The sequence below is a fragment of the Chiloscyllium punctatum genome, chromosome 22 (genome assembly GCF_047496795.1).
Source record: "Chiloscyllium punctatum isolate Juve2018m chromosome 22, sChiPun1.3, whole genome shotgun sequence".
Classification (NCBI taxonomy): domain Eukaryota; kingdom Metazoa; phylum Chordata; class Chondrichthyes; order Orectolobiformes; family Hemiscylliidae; genus Chiloscyllium; species Chiloscyllium punctatum.
This window is the reverse complement of record NC_092760.1, coordinates 19,139,271-19,162,021: the sequence shown is the minus strand read 5'-3', so window position 1 is coordinate 19,162,021 and position 22,751 is coordinate 19,139,271. Positions and strand designations below refer to the sequence as shown.

At 53.7% G+C, this 22,751-nt stretch overlaps 1 protein-coding gene across 1 annotated transcript in view; it reads right to left on the bottom strand.

Annotated features, from left to right (window-relative positions):
• Positions 1-22,751, bottom strand: part of nup160 (nucleoporin 160) — a 427,529-nt gene that overhangs the window by 81,705 nt on the left and 323,073 nt on the right. Inside the window, exons 2-3 of the mRNA XM_072592866.1 lie at positions 20,347-20,452; positions 18,444-18,654 (exon numbers count right to left, since the gene is read on the bottom strand). Coding sequence (XP_072448967.1) covers positions 18,444-18,654; positions 20,347-20,452 — 317 coding nt within the window. The remainder of the gene's footprint in view (positions 1-18,443; positions 18,655-20,346; positions 20,453-22,751) is intronic.

Genomic DNA, 22,751 nt, shown 5'->3' with positions numbered 1-22,751 from the left:
ACACAGCCCCGTGTCTATAACACTGCCTCCACACACACAATGCACAGACACAGCCCCGTGTCGATAACACTGCCCTCACACACACACTGCACAGACACAGCCCCCTGTCTGGAACACTGCCTCCACACACACACACTGCACAGACACAGCCCCCTGTCTGTAACACTGCCTCCACACACACACTGCACAGACACAGCCCTGTTTCTATAACACTGCCTCCACACACACACTGCACAGACACAGCCCCCTGTCTGTAACACTGCCTCCACACACACACTGCACAGACACAGCCCCGTGTCTATAACACTGCCTCCACACACACACTGCACAGACACAGCCCTGGGTCGATAACACTGCCTCCACACACACACTGCACAGACACAGCCCTGTGTCTATAACACTGCCTCCACACACACACTGCACAGACACAGCCCTGGGTCGATAACACTGCCTCCACACACACACTGCACAGACACAGCCCTGTGTCTATAACACTGCCTCCACACACACACACTGCACAGACACAGCCCCGTGTCTATAACACTGCCTCCACACACACACTGCACAGACACAGCCCTGTGTCTATAACACTGCCTCCACACACACACTGCACAGACACAGCCCTGTGTCTATAACACTGCCTCCACACACACACACTGCACAGACACAGCCCTGTGTCTATAACACTGCCTCCACACACACACTGCACAGACACAGCCCTGTGTCTATAACACTGCCTCCACACACACACTGCACAGACACAGCCCTGTGTCTATAACACTGCCTCCACACACACACACTGCACAGACACAGCCCTGTGTCTATAACACTGCCTCCACACACACACTGCACAGACACAGCCCTGTGTCTATAACACTGCCTCCACACACACACTGCACAGACACAGCCCCCTGTCTGTAACACTGCCTCCACACACACACTGCACAGACACAGCCCCCTGTCTATAACACTGCCTCCACACACACACTGCACAGACACAGCCCAGTGTCTATAACACTGCCTCCACACACACACACTGCACAGACACAGCCCAGTGTCTATAACACTGCCTCCAGACACACACTGCACAGACACAGCCCAGTGTCTATAACACTGCCTCCACACACACACTGCACAGACACAGCCCCCTGTCTGTAACACTGCCTCCACACACACACACTGCACAGACACAGCCCCCTGTCTGTAACACTGCCTCCACACACACACACTGCACAGACACAGCCCCCTGTCTGTAACACTGCCTCCACACACACACACTGCACAGACACAGCCCTCTGTCTGTAACACTGCCTCCACACACACACTGCACAGACACAGCCCAGTGTCTGTAACACTGCCTCCACACACACACACTGCACAGACACAGCCCCGTGTCTATAACACTGCCTCCACACACACACACTGCACAGACACAGCCCTGTGTCTACAACACTGCCTCCACACACACACACTGCACAGACACAGCCCTGTTTCTGTAACACTGCCTCCACACACACACACTGCACAGACACAGCCCTGTTTCTGTAACACTGCCTCCACACACACACACTGCACAGACACAGCCCAGTGTCTATAACACTGCCTCCCCACACACACTGCACAGACACAGCCCCCTGTCTGTAACACTGCCTCCACACACACACTGCACAGACACAGCCCCCTGCCTGTAACACTGCCTCCACACACACACTGCACAGACACAGCCCTGTGTCTATAACACTGCCTCCACACACACACTGCACAGACACAGCCCAGTGTCTATAACACTGCCTCCACACACACACTGCACAGACACAGCCCTGTGTCTCTAACACTGCCTCCATACACACACTGCACAGACACAGCCCAGTGTCTATAACACTGCCTCCACACACACACACTGCACAGACACAGCCCTGTGTCTATAACACTGACTCCACACACACACTGCACAGACAGAGCCCCGTGTCGATAACACTGCCTCCACACACACACTGCACAGACACAGCCCCCTGTCTGTAACACTGCCTCCACACACACACACTGCACAGACACAGCCCCCTGTCTGTAACACTGCCTCCACACACACACTGCACAGACACAGCCCGGTGTCTATAACACTGCCTCCACACACACACTGCACAGACACAGCCCTGTGTCTATAACACTGCCTCCACACACACACTGCACAGACACAGCCCAGTGTCTATAACACTGCCTCCACACACACACTGCACAGACACAGCCCCCTGTCTGTAACACTGCCCCCACACACACACTGCACAGACACAGCCCCCTGTCTGTAACACTGCCTCCACACACACACACTGCACAGACACAGCCCCCTGTCTGTAACACTGCCTCCACACACACACACTGCACAGACACAGCCCTGTGTCTGTAACACTGCCTCCACACACACACTGCACAGACACAGCCCTGTGTCTGTAACACTGCCTCCACACACACACACTGCACAGACACAGCCCAGTGTCTGTAACACTGCCTCCACACACACACTGCACAGACACAGCCCTGTGTCTGTAACACTGCCTCCACACACACACTGCACAGACACAGCCCCCTGTCTGTAACACTGCCTCCACACACACACACTGCACAGACACAGCCCCCTGTCTGTAACACTGCCTCCACACACACACTGCACAGACACAGCCCTGTGTCTGTAACACTGCCTCCACACACACACTGCACAGACACAGCCCCCTGTCTGTAACACTGCCTCCACACACACACACTGCACAGACACAGCCCAGTGTCTATAACACTGCCTCCACACACACACTGCACAGACACAGCCCAGTGTCTATAACACTGCCTCCACACACACACACTGCACAGACACAGCCCAGTGTCTATAACACTGCCTCCACACACATACTGCACAGACACAGCCCAGTGTCTATAACACTGCCTCCACACACACACTGCACAGACACAGCCCCCTGTGTCTATAACACTGCCCCCACCCACACACAATGCACAAACACAGCACCCTGTCTGGAACACTGCCTCCACACACACACTGCACAGACACAGCCCAGTGTCTATAACACTGCCTCCACACACACAATGCACAGACACAGCCCCGTGTCGATAACACTGCCTCCACACACACACACTGCACAGACACAGCCCCGTGTCTATAACACTGCCTCCACACACACAATGCACAGACACAGCCCCGTGTCGATAACACTGCCCTCACACACACACTGCACAGACACAGCCCCCTGTCTGGAACACTGCCTCCACACACACACACTGCACAGACACAGCCCCCTGTCTGTAACACTGCCTCCACACACACACTGCACAGACACAGCCCTGTTTCTATAACACTGCCTCCACACACACACTGCACAGACACAGCCCCGTGTCTATAACACTGCCTCCACACACACACTGCACAGACACAGCCCAGTGTCTGTAACACTGCCTCCACACACACACACTGCACAGACACAGCCCCGTGTCTATAACACTGCCTCCACACACACACACTGCACAGACACAGCCCTGTGTCTACAACACTGCCTCCACACACACACACTGCACAGACACAGCCCTGTTTCTGTAACACTGCCTCCACACACACACACTGCACAGACACAGCCCAGTGTCTGTAACACTGCCTCCACACACACACACTGCAGACACAGCCCAGTGTCTATAACACTGCCTCCACACACACACACTGCACAGACACAGCCCTGTTTCTGTAACACTGCCTCCACACACACACACTGCACAGACACAGCCCAGTGTCTATAACACTGCCTCCCCACACACACTGCACAGACACAGCCCCCTGTCTGTAACACTGCCTCCACACACACACTGCACAGACACAGCCCCCTGCCTGTAACACTGCCTCCACACACACACTGCACAGACACAGCCCTGTGTCTATAACACTGCCTCCACACACACACACTGCACAGACACAGCCCAGTGTCTATAACACTGCCTCCACACACACACTGCACAGACACAGCCCTGTGTCTCTAACACTGCCTCCATACACACACTGCACAGACACAGCCCAGTGTCTATAACACTGCCTCCACACACACACACTGCACAGACACAGCCCTGTGTCTATAACACTGACTCCACACACACACTGCACAGACAGAGCCCCGTGTCGATAACACTGCCTCCACACACACACTGCACAGACACAGCCCCCTGTCTGTAACACTGCCTCCACACACACACACTGCACAGACACAGCCCCCTGTCTGTAACACTGCCTCCACACACACACTGCACAGACACAGCCCGGTGTCTATAACACTGCCCCCACACACACACTGCACAGACACAGCCCTGTGTCTGTAACACTGCCTCCACACACACACACTGCACAGACACAGCCCTGTGTCTATAACACTGCCCCCACACACACACTGCACAGACACAGCCCTGTGTCTATAACACTGCCTCCACACACACACTGCACAGACACAGCCCAGTGTCTATAACACTGCCTCCACACACACACTGCACAGACACAGCCCCCTGTCTGTAACACTGCCCCCACACACACACTGCACAGACACAGCCCCCTGTCTGTAACACTGCCTCCACACACACACACTGCACAGACACAGCCCCCTGTCTGTAACACTGCCTCCACACACACACTGCACAGACACAGCCCCCTGTCTGTAACACTGCCTCCACACACACACACTGCACAGACACAGCCCCCTGTCTGTAACACTGCCTCCACACACACACTGCACAGACACAGCCCTGTGTCTGTAACACTGCCTCCACACACACACACTGCACAGACACAGCCCAGTGTCTGTAACACTGCCTCCACACACACACTGCACAGACACAGCCCAGTGTCTGTAACACTGCCTCCACACACACACTGCACAGACACAGCGCCCTGCCTGTAACACTGCCTCCACACACACACACTGCACAGACACAGCCCAGTGTCTGTAACACTGCCTCCACACACACACACACACTGCACAGACACAGCCCTGTGTCTATAACACTGCCTCCACACACACACACTGCACAGACACAGCCCTGTGTCTATAACACTGCCTCCACACACACACACTGCACAGACACAGCCCAGTGTCTGTAACACTGCCTCCACACACACACACACTGCACAGACACAGCCCTGTGTCTATAACACTGCCTCCACACACACACACTGCACAGACACAGCCCTGTGTCTATAACACTGCCTCCACACACACACACTGCACAGACACAGCCCTGTGTCTGTAACACTGCCTCCACACACACACACTGCACAGACACAGCCCTGTGTCTGTAACACTGCCTCCACACACACACACACTGCACAGACACAGCCCAGTGTCTGTAACACTGCCTCCACACACACACACTGCACAGACACAGCCCAGTGTCTATAACACTGCCTCCATACACACACTGCACAGACACAGCGCCCTGTGTCTATAACACTGCCCCCACACACACACAATGCACAAACACAGAACCCTGTCTGGAACACTGCCTCCACACACACACACTGCACAGACACAGCCCTGTGTCTGTAACACTGCCTCCACACACACACTGCACAGACACAGCCCTGTGTCTATAACACTGCCTCCACACACACACTGCACAGACACAGCCCTGTGTCTATAACACTGCCTCCACACACACACTGCACAGACACAGCCCTGTGTCTATAACACTGCCTCCACACACACACTGCACAGACACAGCCCTGGGTCGATAACACTGCCTCCACACACACACACTGCACAGACACAGCCCAGTGTCTATAACACTGCCTCCATACACACACTGCACAGACACAGCCCTGTGTCTATAACACTGCCTCCACACACACACTGCACAGACACAGCCCTGTGTCTATAACACTGCCTCCACACACACACTGCACAGACACAGCCCCCTGTCTATAACACTGCCTCCACACACACACTGCACAGACACAGCCCTGTGTCTATAACACTGCCTCCACACACACACACTGCACAGACACAGCCCCCTGTCTGTAACACTGCCTCCACACACACACTGCACAGACACAGCCCCCTGTCTGTAACACTGCCTCCACACATGCACACTGCACAGACACAGCCCCCTGTCTGGAACACTGCCTCCACACACACACACTGCACAGACACAGCCCAGTGTCTGTAACACTGCCTCCACACACACACTGCACAGACACAGCCCAGTGTCTGTAACACTGCCTCCACACACACACACTGCACAGACACAGCCCCGTGTCTATAACACTGCCTCCACACACACACACTGCACAGACACAGCCCTGTTTCTGTAACACTGCCTCCACACACACACACTGCACAGACACAGCCCAGTGTCTGTAACACTGCCTCCACACACACACACTGCAGACACAGCCCAGTGTCTATAACACTGCCTCCACACACACACACTGCACAGACACAGCCCTGTTTCTGTAACACTGCCTCCACACACACACACTGCACAGACACAGCCCAGTGTCTGTAACACTGCCTCCACACACACACACTGCACAGACACAGCCCAGTGTCTGTAACACTGCCTCCACACACACACACTGCACAGACACAGCCCCCTGCCTGTAACACTGCCTCCACACACACACTGCACAGACACAGCCCAGTGTCTGTAACACTGCCTCCACACACACACACTGCACAGACACAGCCCAGTGTCTATAACACTGCCTCCACACACACACTGCACAGACACAGCCCTGTGTCTCTAACACTGCCTCCATACACACACTGCACAGACACAGCCCAGTGTCTATAACACTGCCTCCACACACACACTGCACAGACACAGCCCCCTGCCTGTAACACTGCCTCCACACACACACACTGCACAGACACAGCCCAGTGTCTATAACACTGCCTCCACACACACACACTGCACAGACACAGCCCCCTGCCTGTAACACTGCCTCCACACACACACACTGCACAGACACAGCCCTGTGTCTATAACACTGACTCCACACACACACTGCACAGACAGAGCCCCGTGTCGATAACACTGCCTCCACACACACACTGCACAGACACAGCCCTGTGTCTATAACACTGCCTCCACACACACACACTGCACAGACACAGCCCAGTGTCTATAACACTGCCTCCACACACACACTGCACAGACACAGTCCTGTGTCTATAACACTGCCTCCACACACACACTGCACAGACAGAGCCCCGTGTCGATAACACTGCCTCCTCACACACACTGCACAGACACAGCCCCCTGTCTGTAACACTGCCTCCACACACACACACTGCACAGACACAGCCCCCTGTCTGTAACACTGCCCCCACACACACACTGCACAGACACAGCCCCCTGTCTGTAACACTGCCTCCACACACACACACTGCACAGACACAGCCCTGTGTCTGTAACACTGCCTCCACACACACACTGCACAGACACAGCCCCCTGTCTGTAACACTGCCTCCACACACACACACTGCACAGACACAGCCCCCTGTCTGTAACACTGCCTCCACACACACACTGCACAGACACAGCCCTGTGTCTCTAACACTGCCTCCACACACACACACTGCACAGACACAGCCCAGTGTCTGTAACACTGCCTCCACACACACACTGCACAGACACAGCCCCCTGTCTGTAACACTGCCTCCACACACACACTGCACAGACACAGCCCTGTGTCTGTAACACTGCCTCCACACACACACACTGCACAGACACAGCCCCCTGTCTGTAACACTGCCTCCACACACACACACTGCACAGACACAGCCCCCTGTCTGTAACACTGCCTCCACACACACACTGCACAGACACAGCCCTGTGTCTGTAACACTGCCTCCACACACACACTGCACAGACACAGCCCCCTGTCTGTAACACTGCCTCCACACACACACTGCACAGACACAGCCCAGTGTCTATAACACTGCCTCCACACACATACTGCACAGACACAGCCCAGTGTCTATAACACTGCCTCCACACACACACTGCACAGACACAGCCCCCTGTGTCTATAACACTGCCCCCACCCACACACAATGCACAAACACAGCACCCTGTCTGGAACACTGCCTCCACACACACACACTGCACAGACACAGCCCCGTGTCTATAACACTGCCTCCACACACACAATGCACAGACACAGCCCCGTGTCGATAACACTGCCCTCACACACACACTGCACAGACACAGCCCCCTGTCTGTAACACTGCCTCCACACACACACACACACACTGCACAAACACAGCCCTGTGTCGATAACACTGCCTCCATACACACACTGCACAGACACAGCCCCCTGTCTGTAACACTGCCTCCACACACACACTGCACAGACACAGTCCTGTGTCTGTAACACTGCCTCCACACACACACACACTGCACAGACACAGCCCTGTGTCTGTAACACTGACTCCACACACACACACTGCACAGACACAGCCCCCTGTCTGTAACACTGCCTCCACACACACACACTGCACAGACACAGCCCTGTGTCTGTAACACTGCCTCCACACACACACACACTGCACAGACACAGCCCTGTGTCTGTAACACTGCCTCCACACACACACACACTGCACAGACACAGCACGGTGTCTATAACACTGCCTGCAGACACACACACTGCAGAGACACAGCCCCCTGTCTGTAACACTGCCTCCACACACACACACTGCACAGACACAGCCCTGTGCCTGTAACACTGCCTCCACACACACACACTGCACAGACACAGCCCCCTGTCTACAACACTGCCTCCACACACACACACTGCACAGACACAGCCCTGTGTCTATAACACTGCCCCCACACACACACACTGCACAGACAGAGCCCCGTGTCGATAACACTGCCCCCACACACACTGCACAGACACAGCCCCCTGTCTGTAACACTGCCTCCACACACACACACTGCACAGACACAGCGCCCTGTCTGTAACACTGCCTCCACACACACACTGCACAGACACAGCCCCCTGTCTGTAACACTGCCTCCACACACACACTGCACAGACACAGCCCCCTGTCTGTAACACTGCCTCCACACACACACTGCACAGACACAGCCCCCTGCCTATAACACGGCCCTCCACACACACACACCCCCCTGTCTGTAACACTGCCTCCACACACACACACACTGCGCAGACACAGTCCTGTGTCTATAACACTGCCTCTACACACACACACACACACTGCACAGACACAGCCCTGTTTCTGTAACACTGCCTCCACACACACACTGCACAGACACAACCCTGTGTCTATAACACTGCCTCCACACACACACTGCACAGACACAGCCCAGTGTCTATAACACTGCCTCCACACACACACTGCACAGACACAGCCCTGTTTCTATAACACTGCCTCCACACACACACTGCACAGACACAGCCCCCTGTCTGGAACACTGCCTCCACACACACACACTGCACAGACACAGCCCCCTGTCTGTAACACTGCCTCCACACACACACTGCACAGACACAGCCCTGTTTCTATAACACTGCCTCCACACACACACTGCACAGACACAGCCCCCTGTCTGTAACACTGCCTCCACACACACACTGCACAGACACAGCCCCCTGTCTGGAACACTGCCTCCACACACACACACTGCACAGACACAGCCCCCTGTCTGGAACACTGCCTCCACACACACACTGCACAGACACAGCCCTGTGTCTATAACACTGCCTCCACACACACACTGCACAGACACAGCCCTGTGTCTATAACACTGCCTCCACACACACACTGCACAGACACAGCCCCGTGTCTATAACACTGCCTCCACACACACACTGCACAGACACAGCGCCCTGCCTGTAACACTGCCTCCACACACACACACTGCACAGACACAGCCCAGTGTCTGTAACACTGCCTCCACACACACACACACTGCACAGACACAGCCCTGTGTCTATAACACTGCCTCCACACACACACACTGCACAGACACAGCCCTGTGTCTATAACACTGCCTCCACACACACACACTGCACAGACACAGCCCAGTGTCTGTAACACTGCCTCCACACACACACACACTGCACAGACACAGCCCCGTGCCGATAACACTGCCTCCACACACACACTGCACAGACACAGCCCAGTGTCTGTAACACTGCCTCCACACACACACACACTGCACAGACACAGCCCTGTGTCTATAACACTGCCTCCACACACACACACTGCACAGACACAGCCCTGTGTCTATAACACTGCCTCCACACACACACACTGCACAGACACAGCCCTGTGTCTGTAACACTGCCTCCACACACACACACTGCACAGACACAGCCCTGTGTCTGTAACACTGCCTCCACACACACACACACTGCACAGACACAGCCCAGTGTCTGTAACACTGCCTCCACACACACACACTGCACAGACACAGCCCTGTGCCTATAACACTGCCTCCACACACACACTGCACAGACACAGCCCCCTGTCTATAACACTGCCTCCACACACACACTGCACAGACACAGCCCCCTGTCTGTAACACTGCCTCCACACACACACTGCACAGACACAGCCCCGTGTCTATAACACTGCCTCCACACACACACACTGCACAGACACAGCCCAGTGTCTATAACACTGCCTCCACACACACACTGCACAGACACAGCCCCCTGTCTATAACACTGCCTCCACACACACACACTGCACAGACACAGCCCCCTGTCTGTAACACTGCCTCCACACACACACACTGCACAGACACAGCCCCCTGTCTATAACATTGCCTCCACACACACACTGCACAGACACAGCCCCGTGTCTATAACACTGCCTCCACACACACACTGCACAGACACAGCCCCCTGTCTGTAACACTGCCTCCACACACACACTGCACAGACACAGCCCCCTGTCTGTAACACTGCCTCCACACACACACTGCACAGACACAGCCCAGTGTCTATAACACTGCCTCCACACACACACTGCACAGACACAGCCCTGTGTCTATAACACTGCCCCCACACACACACTGCACAGACACAGCCCTGTGTCTATAACACTGCCTCCACACACACACACTGCACAGACACAGCCCTGTGCCTATAACACTGCCTCCTCACACACACACTGCACAGACACAGCCCTGGGTCTATAACACTGCCTCCTCACACACACACTGCACAGACACAGCCCTGGGTCTATAACACTGCCTCCTCACACACACACTGCACAGACACAGCCCTGGGTCTATAACACTGCCTCCACACACACACACTGCACAGACACAGCCCTGGGTCTATAACACTGCCTCCTCACACACACACTGCACAGACACAGCCCTGTTTCTGTAACACTGCCTCCACACACACACTGCACAGACACAGCCCTGTGTCTATAACACTGCCTCCACACACACACTGCACAGACACAGCCCAGTGTCTATAACACTGCCTCCACACACACACTGCACAGACACAGCCCTGTGTCTATAACACTGCCTCCTCACACACACTGCACAGACACAGCCCTGGGTCTATAACACTGCCTCCACACACACACACTGCACAGACACAGCCCTGGGTCTATAACACTGCCTCCTCACACACACACTGCACAGACACAGCCCTGTTTCTGTAACACTGCCTCCACACACACACTGCACAGACACAGCCCTGTGTCTATAACACTGCCTCCACACACACACTGCACAGACACAGCCCAGTGTCTATAACACTGCCTCCACACACACACTGCACAGACACAGCCCTGTGTCTATAACACTGCCTCCTCACACACACTGCACAGACACAGCCCTGGGTCTATAACACTGCCTCCACACACACACTGCACAGACACAGCCCAGTGTCTATAACACTGCCTCCACACACACACTGCACAGACACAGCCCCCTGTCTTTAACACTGCCTCCACACACACACACTGCACAGACACAGCCCCCTGTCTTTAACACTGCCTCCACACACACACTGCACAGACACAGCCCAGTGTCTATAACACTGCCTCCACACACACACTGCACAGACACAGCCCCCTGCCTATAACACGGCCCTCCACACACACACACACACAGCCCCCTGTCTGTAACACTGCCTCCACACAGACACACACTGCGCAGACACAGTCCTGTGTCTATAACACTGCCTCCACACACACACACACACACTGCACAGACACAGCCCTGTTTCTGTAACACTGCCTCCACACACACACTGCACAGACACAGCCCAGTGTCTATAACACTGCCTCCACACACACACACACTGCACAGACACAGCCCCGTGTCTGTAACACTGCCTCCAGACACACACTGCACAGACACAGCCCCCTGTCTGTAACACTGCCTCCACACACACACTGCACAGACACATCCCTGTGTCTATAACACTGCCTCCCCACACACACTGCACAGACACAGCCCAGTGTCTATAACACTGCCTCCACACACACACACTGCACAGACACAGCCCTGTGCCTATAACACTGCCTCCACACAAACACACTGCACAGACACAGCCCTGTGCCTATAACACTGCCTCCACACAAACACACTGCACAGACACAGCCCTGTGTCTATAACACTGCCTCCACACACACACACACTGCACAGACACAGCCCCGTGTCTGTAACACTGCCTCCACACACACACACACTGCACAGACACAGCCCCCTGTCTGTAACACTGCCTCCACACACACACTGCACAGACACAGCCCTGTGTCTATAACACTGCCTCCACACACACACTGCACAGACACAGCCCTGTGCCTATAACACTGCCTCCACACACACACACTGCACAGACACAGCCCTGTGCCTATAACACTGCCTCCACACAAACACACTGCACAGACACAGCCCTGTGCCTATAACACTGCCTCCACACAAACACACTGCACAGACACAGCCCTGTGTCTATAACACTGCCTCCACACAAACACACTGCACAGACACAGCCCTGTGTCTATAATACTGCCTCCACACACACACTGCACAGACACAGCCCTGTGCCTATAACACTGCCTCCACACACACACTGCACAGACACAGCCCTGTGCCTATAACACTGCCTCCACACAAACACACTGCACAGACACAGCCCTGTGCCTATAACACTGCCTCCACACAAACACACTGCACAGACACAGCCCAGTGTCTATAACACTGCCTCCACACACACACACTGCACAGACACAGCCCCGTGTCGATAACACTGCCTCCACACACACACTGCACAGACACAGCCCCCTGCCTGTAACACTGCCTCCACACACACACACTGCACAGACACAGCCCCCTGTCTATAACACTGCCTCCACACACACACTGCACAGACACAGCCCAGTGTCTATAACACTGCCTCCACACACACACACTGCACAGACACAGCCCCCTGTCTATAACACTGCCCCCACACACACACTGCACAGACACAGCCCTGTGTCTATAACACTGCCCCCACACACACACTGCACAGACACAGCCCAGTGTCGGTAACACTGCCTCCACACACACACACTGCACAGACACAGCCCTGTGTCTATAACACTGCCTCTACACACACACACTGCACAGACACAGCCCAGTGTCTGTAACACTGCCTCCACACACACACTGCACAGACACAGCCCTGTGTCTATAACACTGCCTCCTCACACACACTGCACAGACACAGCCCAGTGTCTATAACACTGCCTCCACACACACACTGCACAGACACAGCCCCCTGTCTGTAACACTGCCTCCACACATACACACTGCACAGACACAGCCCAGTGTCTGTAACACTGCCTCCACACACACACACTGCACAGACACAGCCCCCTGTGTCTATAACACTGCCTCCACACACACACTGCACAGACACAGCCCCCTGTCTGTAACACTGCCTCCACACACACACACTGCACAGACACAGCCCTGTGTCTATAACACTGCCTCCACACACACACTGCACAGACACAGCCCTGTGTCTATAACACTGCCTCCACACACACACACTGCACAGACACAGCCCTGTGTCTATAACACTGCCTCCACACACACACACACTGCACAGACACAGCCCAGTGTCTATAACACTGCCCCCACACACACACTGCACAGACACAGCCCCCTGCCTGTAACACTGCCTCCACACACACACTGCACAGACACAGCCCTGTTTCGATAACACTGCCTCCACACACACACTGCACAGACACAGCCCCCTGCCTGTAACACTGCCTCCACACACACACTGCACAGACACAGCCCAGTGTCTGTAACACTGCCTCCACACACACACACTGCACAGACACAGCCCAGTGTCTGTAACACTGCCTCCACACACACACACTGCACAGACACAGCCCCCTGTCTGTAACACTGCCTCCACACACACACACTGCACAGACACAGCCCTGTGTCTATAACACTGCCTCCACACACACACTGCACAGACACAGCCCTGTGTCTATAACACTGCCTCTACACACACACACTGCACAGACACAGCCCAGTGTCTATAACACTGCCCCCACACACACACTGCACAGACACAGCCCCCTGCCTGTAACACTGCCTCCACACACACACACTGCACAGACACAGCCCTGTGTCTATAACACTGCCTCTACACACACACACTGCACAGACACAGCCCAGTGTCTATAACACTGCCCCCACACACACACTGCACAGACACAGCCCCCTGCCTGTAACACTGCCTCCACACACACACTGCACAGACACAGCCCTGTTTCGATAACACTGCCTCCACACACACACTGCACAGACACAGCCCCCTGCCTGTAACACTGCCTCCACACACACACACTGCACAGACACAGCCCAGTGTCTGTAACACTGCCTCCACACACACACACTGCACAGACACAGCCCAGTGTCTGTAACACTGCCTCCACACACACACACTGCACAGACACAGCCCAGTGTCTGTAACACTGCCTCCACACACACACACACACACTGCACAGACACAGCCCAGTGTCTATAACACTGCCTCCACACACACACTGCACAGACACAACCCAGTGTCTATAACACTGCCTCCACAGACACACACACTGCACAGACACAGCCCCGTGCCGATAACACTGCCTCCACACACACACTGCACAGACACAGCCCAGTGTCTGTAACACTGCCCCCACACACACACACTGCACAGACACAGCCCAGTGTCTATAACACTGCCTCCACACACACACTGCACAGACACAGCCCAGTGTCTATAACACTGCCTCCACACACACACTCTGCACAGACACAGCCCAGTGTCTATAACACTGCCTCCACACACACACACTGCACAGACACAGCCCAGTGTCTATAACACAGCCTCCACACACACACACTGCACAGACACAGCCCCCTGTCTGTAACACTGCCTCCACACACACACTGCACAGACACAGCCCAGTGTCTATAACACTGCCTCCACACACACACTGCACAGACACAGCCCCGTGTCTATAACACTGCCTCCACACACACACACACTGCACAGACACAGCCCAGTGTCTGTAACACTGCCTCCACACACACACACTGCACAGACACAGCCCAGTGTCTGTAACACTGCCTCCACACACACACACACACTGCACAGACACAGCCCAGTGTCTATAACACTGCCTCCACACACACACTGCACAGACACAGCCCCGTGTCTATAACACTGCCCCCACACACACACACACTGCACAGACACAGCCCTGTGTCTATAACACTGCCTCCACACACACACACACACTGCACAGACACAGCCCCCTGTCTGTAACACTGCCTCCACACACACACACACACTGCACAGACACAGCCCCCTGTCTGTAACACTGCCTCCACACACACACTGCACAGACACAGCCCTGTGTCTATAACACTGCCTCCACACACACACACACTGCACAGACACAGCCCTGTGTCTATAACACTACCTCCACACACACACACTGCACAGACACAGCCCAGTGTCTGTAACACTGCCTCCACACACACACACTGCACAGACACAGCCCAGTGTCTATAAGACTGCCTCCACACACACACTGCACAGACACAGCCCTGTGTCTCTAACACTGCCTCCATACACACACTGCACAGACACAGCGCCCTGTGTCTATAACACTGCCCCCACACACACACAATGCACAAACATAGCACCCTGTCTGGAACACTGCCTCCACACACACACTGCACAGACACAGCCCAGTGTCTATAACACTGCCCTCACACACACACACTGCACAGACACAGCCCCGTGTCTATAACACTGCCTCCACACACACACAATGCACAAACATAGCACCCTGTCTGGAACACTGCCTCCACACACACACTGCACAGACACAGCCCAGTGTCTATAACACTGCCCTCACACACACACACTGCACAGACACAGCCCAGTGTCTATAACACTGCCCTCACACACACACACTGCACAGACACAGCCCCCTGCCTGTAACACTGCCTCCACACACACACTGCACAGACACAGCCCCCTGTCTACAACACTGCCTCCACACACACACTGCACAGACACAGCCCTGTGTCTATAACACTGCCCTCACACACACACACTGCACAGACACAGCCCAGTGTCTATAACACTGCCCTCACACACACACACTGCACAGACACAGCCCAGTGTCTATAACACTGCCCTCACACACACACACTGCACAGACACAGCCCCCTGCCTGTAACACTGCCTCCACACACACACACTGCACAGACACAGCCCCCTGCCTGTAACACTGCCTCCACACACACACTGCACAGACACAGCCCTGTGTCTATAACACTGCCTCCACACACACACTGCACAGACACAGCCCCCTGTCTATAACACGGCCCTCCACACACACACTGCACAGACACAGCCCCCTGTCTATAACACTGCCTCCACACACACACTGCACAGACACAGCCCAGTGTCTATGACACGGCCCTCCACACACACACTGCACAGACACAGCCCCCTGCCTGTAACACTGCCTCCACACACACACTGCACGGACACAGCCCAGTGTCTATAATACTGCCTCCACACACACACTGCACAGACACAGCCCCGTGTCTATAACACTGCCTCCACACACACACTGCACAGACACAGCCCTGTGTCTATAACACTGCCTCCACACACACACACTGCACAGACACAGCCCTGTGTCTATAACACTGCCTCCACACACACACTGCACAGACACAGCCCTGTGTCTATAACACTGCCTCCACACACACACACTGCACAGACACAGCCCTGTGTCTATAACACTGCCTCCATACACACACTGCACAGACACAGCCCAGTGTCTATAACACGGCCCTCCACACACACACTGCACAGACACAGCCCCCTGTCTGTAACACTGCCTCCACACACACACTGCACAGACACAGCCCTGTGTCTATAACACTGCCTCCACACACACACACTGCACAGACACAGCCCTGTGTCTATAACACTGCCTCCACACACACACTGCACAGACACAGCCCAGTGTCTATAACACTGCCTCCACACACACACTGCACAGACACAGCCCTGTGTCTATAACACTGCCTCCACACACACACTGCACAGACACAGCCCTGTGTCTATAACACTGCCTCTGCACAGACACAGCCCAGTGTCTATAACACTGCCTCCACACACTCACGTCACAGACACAGCCCTGCATCTATAACACTGTATCCACACACAGACTGCTCAGAGATAGCCCTGTGTCTATTTCACTGCCTCGGCATAGACACAGCCCCCTGTCTGTAACACTGCCTCCACACACAGACTGCACAGACACAGCCCCCTGTCTGTAACACTGCCTCCACCCACAGACTGCACAGACACAGCCCCGGGTCTATAACAGTGCCTGCACGATTCCCTGCACACACAGACTCCCCCAGCGTCTGGAACACCACTGCCTCCACACACGTACTGTGACACAGCTCCTGGTCTCCAACACTGTCTCCACAGATGATGGTTACCTGCTTGTGGAGATATCCGATTGTACAAGTGCACGTATCTCTGAAGGTTGGTGTTTCTGGTCTCAAGCACACTATGCTCTGCAGCTTTACATGATGTGTCTACCTACACCCCCATGGGTTGACTCCCCCCCCCCCCCCCCCAATCCTTGTTCAGCAAACTGTCCCAAAATTCGTCAGGCTTCACCTGACCCAATTCAGAGGATGTGGGTGTCTGCCCCTTTCATGGATGGTGAGAAGCGAGCAGTGTGAATCAGTTGGGAGCCTGTGGATCAGATTACAGGTTGAAGACCCATTCGGGTGCTGCATGGAGAGGGTAGGATTTGCCCAAGACCCAAACCCCACCCTCCCACCCACAAACAAGGCAGTGTACTCACACTCCGATACATGCGGGAGGGGTGCGGCAGCACAATCCTGTGCACAGTCTGGTTGGTCAGAATGAGCAGGGTCACACGGTCATGAGTCTCGTGTACATGGACGCCACCTGGAAGCACGTGACAATTCAGGAACTTGATGCGGACCGTGTTGTTGAGGAGGTTACAGTCCAGGGATTGTTCCGTCAGCTGCAAGGTGTCACCAGACGTGGTCCTAGAGAGATGAAGAAACAGTGTCAGCTCCTCACACCCACCATGACAGTGCTGTCAGCCAGTCATTCCCCTGGCCCTCAATCCCCCTCCCCATCTGCACCCATACAATAAAACCAGGGCACGACCTGTGGCTCATTCACCGTCCCCAGTACAGCTGGGGAACAACATATCTCCCCCTTCCTCATTTAAGAGAACCAGACAACCTGCCCCTTGTACATCGTACACACTGCTGCTGCTGAGCATCAGTGGTGGAGGGAGGGGATGCCTGTGGGTGTGGTGCCAATCAATCAAGGTGCTTTGTCCTGAATGGTACCAAGCTGGAGTGTTGTTAAGAGTTGCCTTCATCCAGGTAAGTAGGCAAGATTCCATCACTTGTCCCTTGTAGATGGTGGACAGGCTCTGGTGAGGCAGGAGGTGTGTTACTCGCTGTAGCACTCCTACCTTCTGATTTGCTGTTGCAGCCAATGTTTACGTGGGGAGTCCAGTTTAGTTTCTGGTCAATGGTAACCCCAGGATGTTGACACTGAGGGGATACAGTGATGGTAACATCACTGAATGTCAAGGGGTGGGGTGTTAGCTCGATCCCCTCTTACCAGAGATAGTCATCGCGTGGCATTTGTGTGGCATGGATGTTGCTTGGCACTTGTTGGCTCAAGCCTAGATATTGTCCAGATTTTGCTGCATTATTGCGTGGACTGCTTCAGCATCTGAGGAGTTCCGAATGGTGAACAGCGTGCAATCAGTAGCGAACATCCCCACTTCTGAGCTTACGACAGAGAGAAGGCCATGGATGAAGCAGCTGAAGATGGTGAGGGTGAGATAGTTGGTACTACCCTGAGGAACTCTTGCAGAGATGTCCTGGAGCTCAGATGAGCTGACCTTTAATTGCCATGGCCATCTTCCTATGTGTCAGGAATGACTCTAACCAGCAGGGAGTTTGTCCCCTGACACCCAGTAATTCCAGTTTTGCGAGGGTTCCTTGATAGCACACTCAAGTCATGGGAATACCACCCCCACAAGCCACCCTGACTTTGAACTATGTCATCATTCCTTCCGTGTTATTCGGTCAGAATCATGGCCCTCCCTCACACGATCCTACGACTGCCTACAGTAGATGGATTGCAAAGGTCCCAGACAGCAACTGACCACCACCTTGTCCAGCTTCCCTCGGGATGGCAAACAAACGGTGCTCCCAACCAACAAAGCCCACACGCAATTAATAAATACACAAAATACCACGCCATGAAACTCAACACCATCCAGGACAAGTCATTAGTTAATTCACACCTCGTTGATGGCCTTCGACATTCATTCCCTTCATCACTGACATTCAGTGCGCACAGTCTACAAGATGCACTGTGGGAAGTCACCATTGCTCCTTCCATATCCGTGACCTCTCCAATCAAGCAGCATAAAGGCAGTTGCAGAGCATCATCACCACCATCCTGCTAGTTCCCCTCTCGACATGATGAAGCTTCAGTGTAGGACAACTTTATTTGGATTTACAGCAAAGTGAGCGCAGGCTGCAGGCAGAACACATGGCAAGCAGCATACAGAATTCACCAACATGACCCAAAACAATCAGCTCTGCCTGGAACCTTCCAAAGTCATTCTCCTTGGAGCAATACGTCACACACAGCCCTGGCAAGTACAGAACAGGCTCACCAGGTCAACTACAATCAGAAATACCCACCAGTGTATGAAGCGACTCCTGGTGACTGACTGCAGCCTCCCACTGTCTTCATAGAAAAATCCTCCAGCACTATCAGAATATTTCACTCCTGGGATAGCGTTCACACCTGTAGGATAGAGAGACATGACTCACTCAGCTCAGCCCAGGCACCCAGAGCACACTATCTGCACAGACCCTGAAATCACTCCTTTCCACTTACACAAAGCAATTGAATGTAACCAAGTGAACACAATGTCTATATGTCTTCAAAAGATCAGCTACTAATCCACTCTAAACCAAAGAAACATGACAAAAGTTTTCTTGTAAAGGGTTTGATCATTATTCCTGCTCCTCACTTGCCTTGTACTAGCTTCTCAGGACAAGGCCCCTTTTCAGGGTCTCTCAGTGGACAGCAAACACAAGGGCCTCCAATATTGTAACACAAGACTTCCCTACACCTATTGGACGAGCTGCCCTGTCTCACTCGATGACAAAGCTCGCCACAGGTTCAATCCTCTGTCCTTTCTCTTTCCCCTTTATCATTTCATTTTTCTGTCACTAATCAGACCCCCACTACATTTTCACATTAAATCTGTAACAAAAGCCACTTCTCTCCAATCATCTATTGTTGAGAATAAGGCCCCCCAAAGATCAGCAAGGTGGCCATTGTGTGGAACTGCAGGAGATGGCGAGGTCGTAACCGAGTATTTTGCATCAGTCTTTACTGTGGAAAAGTATATGGAAGATATAGACTGTAGGGAAATAGATGCTGACACCTTGAAAAATGTCCAGATTACAGAGGAGGAAGTGCTGGATGTCTTGAAATGCATAAAGGTGGATAAATCCCCAGGACCTGATCAGATGTACCCTAGAACTCTGTGGGAAGCTAGAGAAATCATTGCTGGGCCTCTTGCTGAGATATTTGTATCATCGATAGTCACAGGTGAGGTGCCAGAAGACTGGAGGTTGGCAAACGTGGTGCCACAGTTTAAGAAGGGTGGTAAGGACAAGCCAGGGAACTATAGACCAGTGAGCCTGACCTCAGTGGTGGGCACGTTGTTGGAGGGAATACTCAGGGACAGGATGTAGGACTGATTCAGGATAGTCAACATGGCCTTGTGCGTGGGAAATCATGTCTCACAAACTTGATTGAGTTTTTTTGAAGAAGTAACAGAGAGGATTATGAGGGCAGAGCGGTGGACGTGATCAAAATGTACTTCCATCAGGCATTGGACAAGGTTCCCCATGGAAGACTAGTTGGCAAGGTTAGATCTCACGGAATACAGGGAGAACTAGCCATTTGGATACACAACTGGCTCAAAGACAGAGGGTAGTGTGGAGGGTTGTTTTTCAGACTGGAGGCCTGTGACCAGGGGAGTGCCACAAGGATCGGTGCTGGGTCCTCTACTTTTTGTCATTTTAGATAAATGATTTGGATGTGAGCATAAGAGGTACAGTTAGTAAGTTTGCAGATGACACCAAAATTGGAGGTGTAGTGGACAGCGAAGAGGGTTACCTCAGATTACAACAGGATCTCGACCAGATGGGCCAATGGGCTGAGAAATGGCAGATGGAGTTTAACTTAGCTAAATGTGAGGTGCTGCATTTTGGGAAAGAAAATTGTAGCAGGACTTATACACTTAATGGTAAGGTCCTAGGGAGTGTTGCTGAACAAAGAGACCTTGGAGTGCAGGTTCATAGCTCCTTGAAAGTGGAGTCGCAGGTGGATAGGATAGTGAAGAAGGCGTTTGGTATGCTTTCCTTTATTGGTCAGAGTATTGAGTACAGGAGTTGGAAGGTCATGTTGCAGCTGTACAGGGCATTGGTTAGGCCACTGTTGGAATATTGCGTGCAATTCTGGTCTCCTTCCTATCGGAAAGATGTTGTGAAACTTGAAAGGGTTCAGAAAATATTTAAGGATGTTGCCAGAGTTGGAAGATTTTAGGTTGAATAAGCTGGGGCTGTTTTCCCTGGAGTGTCAGAGGCTGAGGGGTGACCTTATAGAGGTTTATAAAATCATGAGGGGTATGGATAGGGTAATAGGCAAAGTCTCTTCCCTAGTGTGGGGGAGTCCAGAACTAGAGGTAGCACAGTGGTTAGCACTGCTGCCTCATAGCGCCAGAGACCCGGGTTCAATTCCCGCCTCAGGCGACTGACTGTGTGGAGTTTGCACGTTCTCCCCGTGTCTGCGTGGGTTTCCTCCGGGTGCTCCGGTTTCCTCCCACAGTCCAAAGATGTGCAGGTCAGGTGAATTGGCCATGCTAAATTGCCCGTAGTGTTAGGTAAGGGGTAGATGTAGGGGTAGGGGTAGGGGTGGGTTACGCTTCGGCGGGGCGGTGTGGACTTGTTGGGCCGAAGGGCCTGTTTCCACACTGTAAGTAATCTAATCTAATCTAATCTAGAGGGCATAGGTTTAGGGTGGGAGG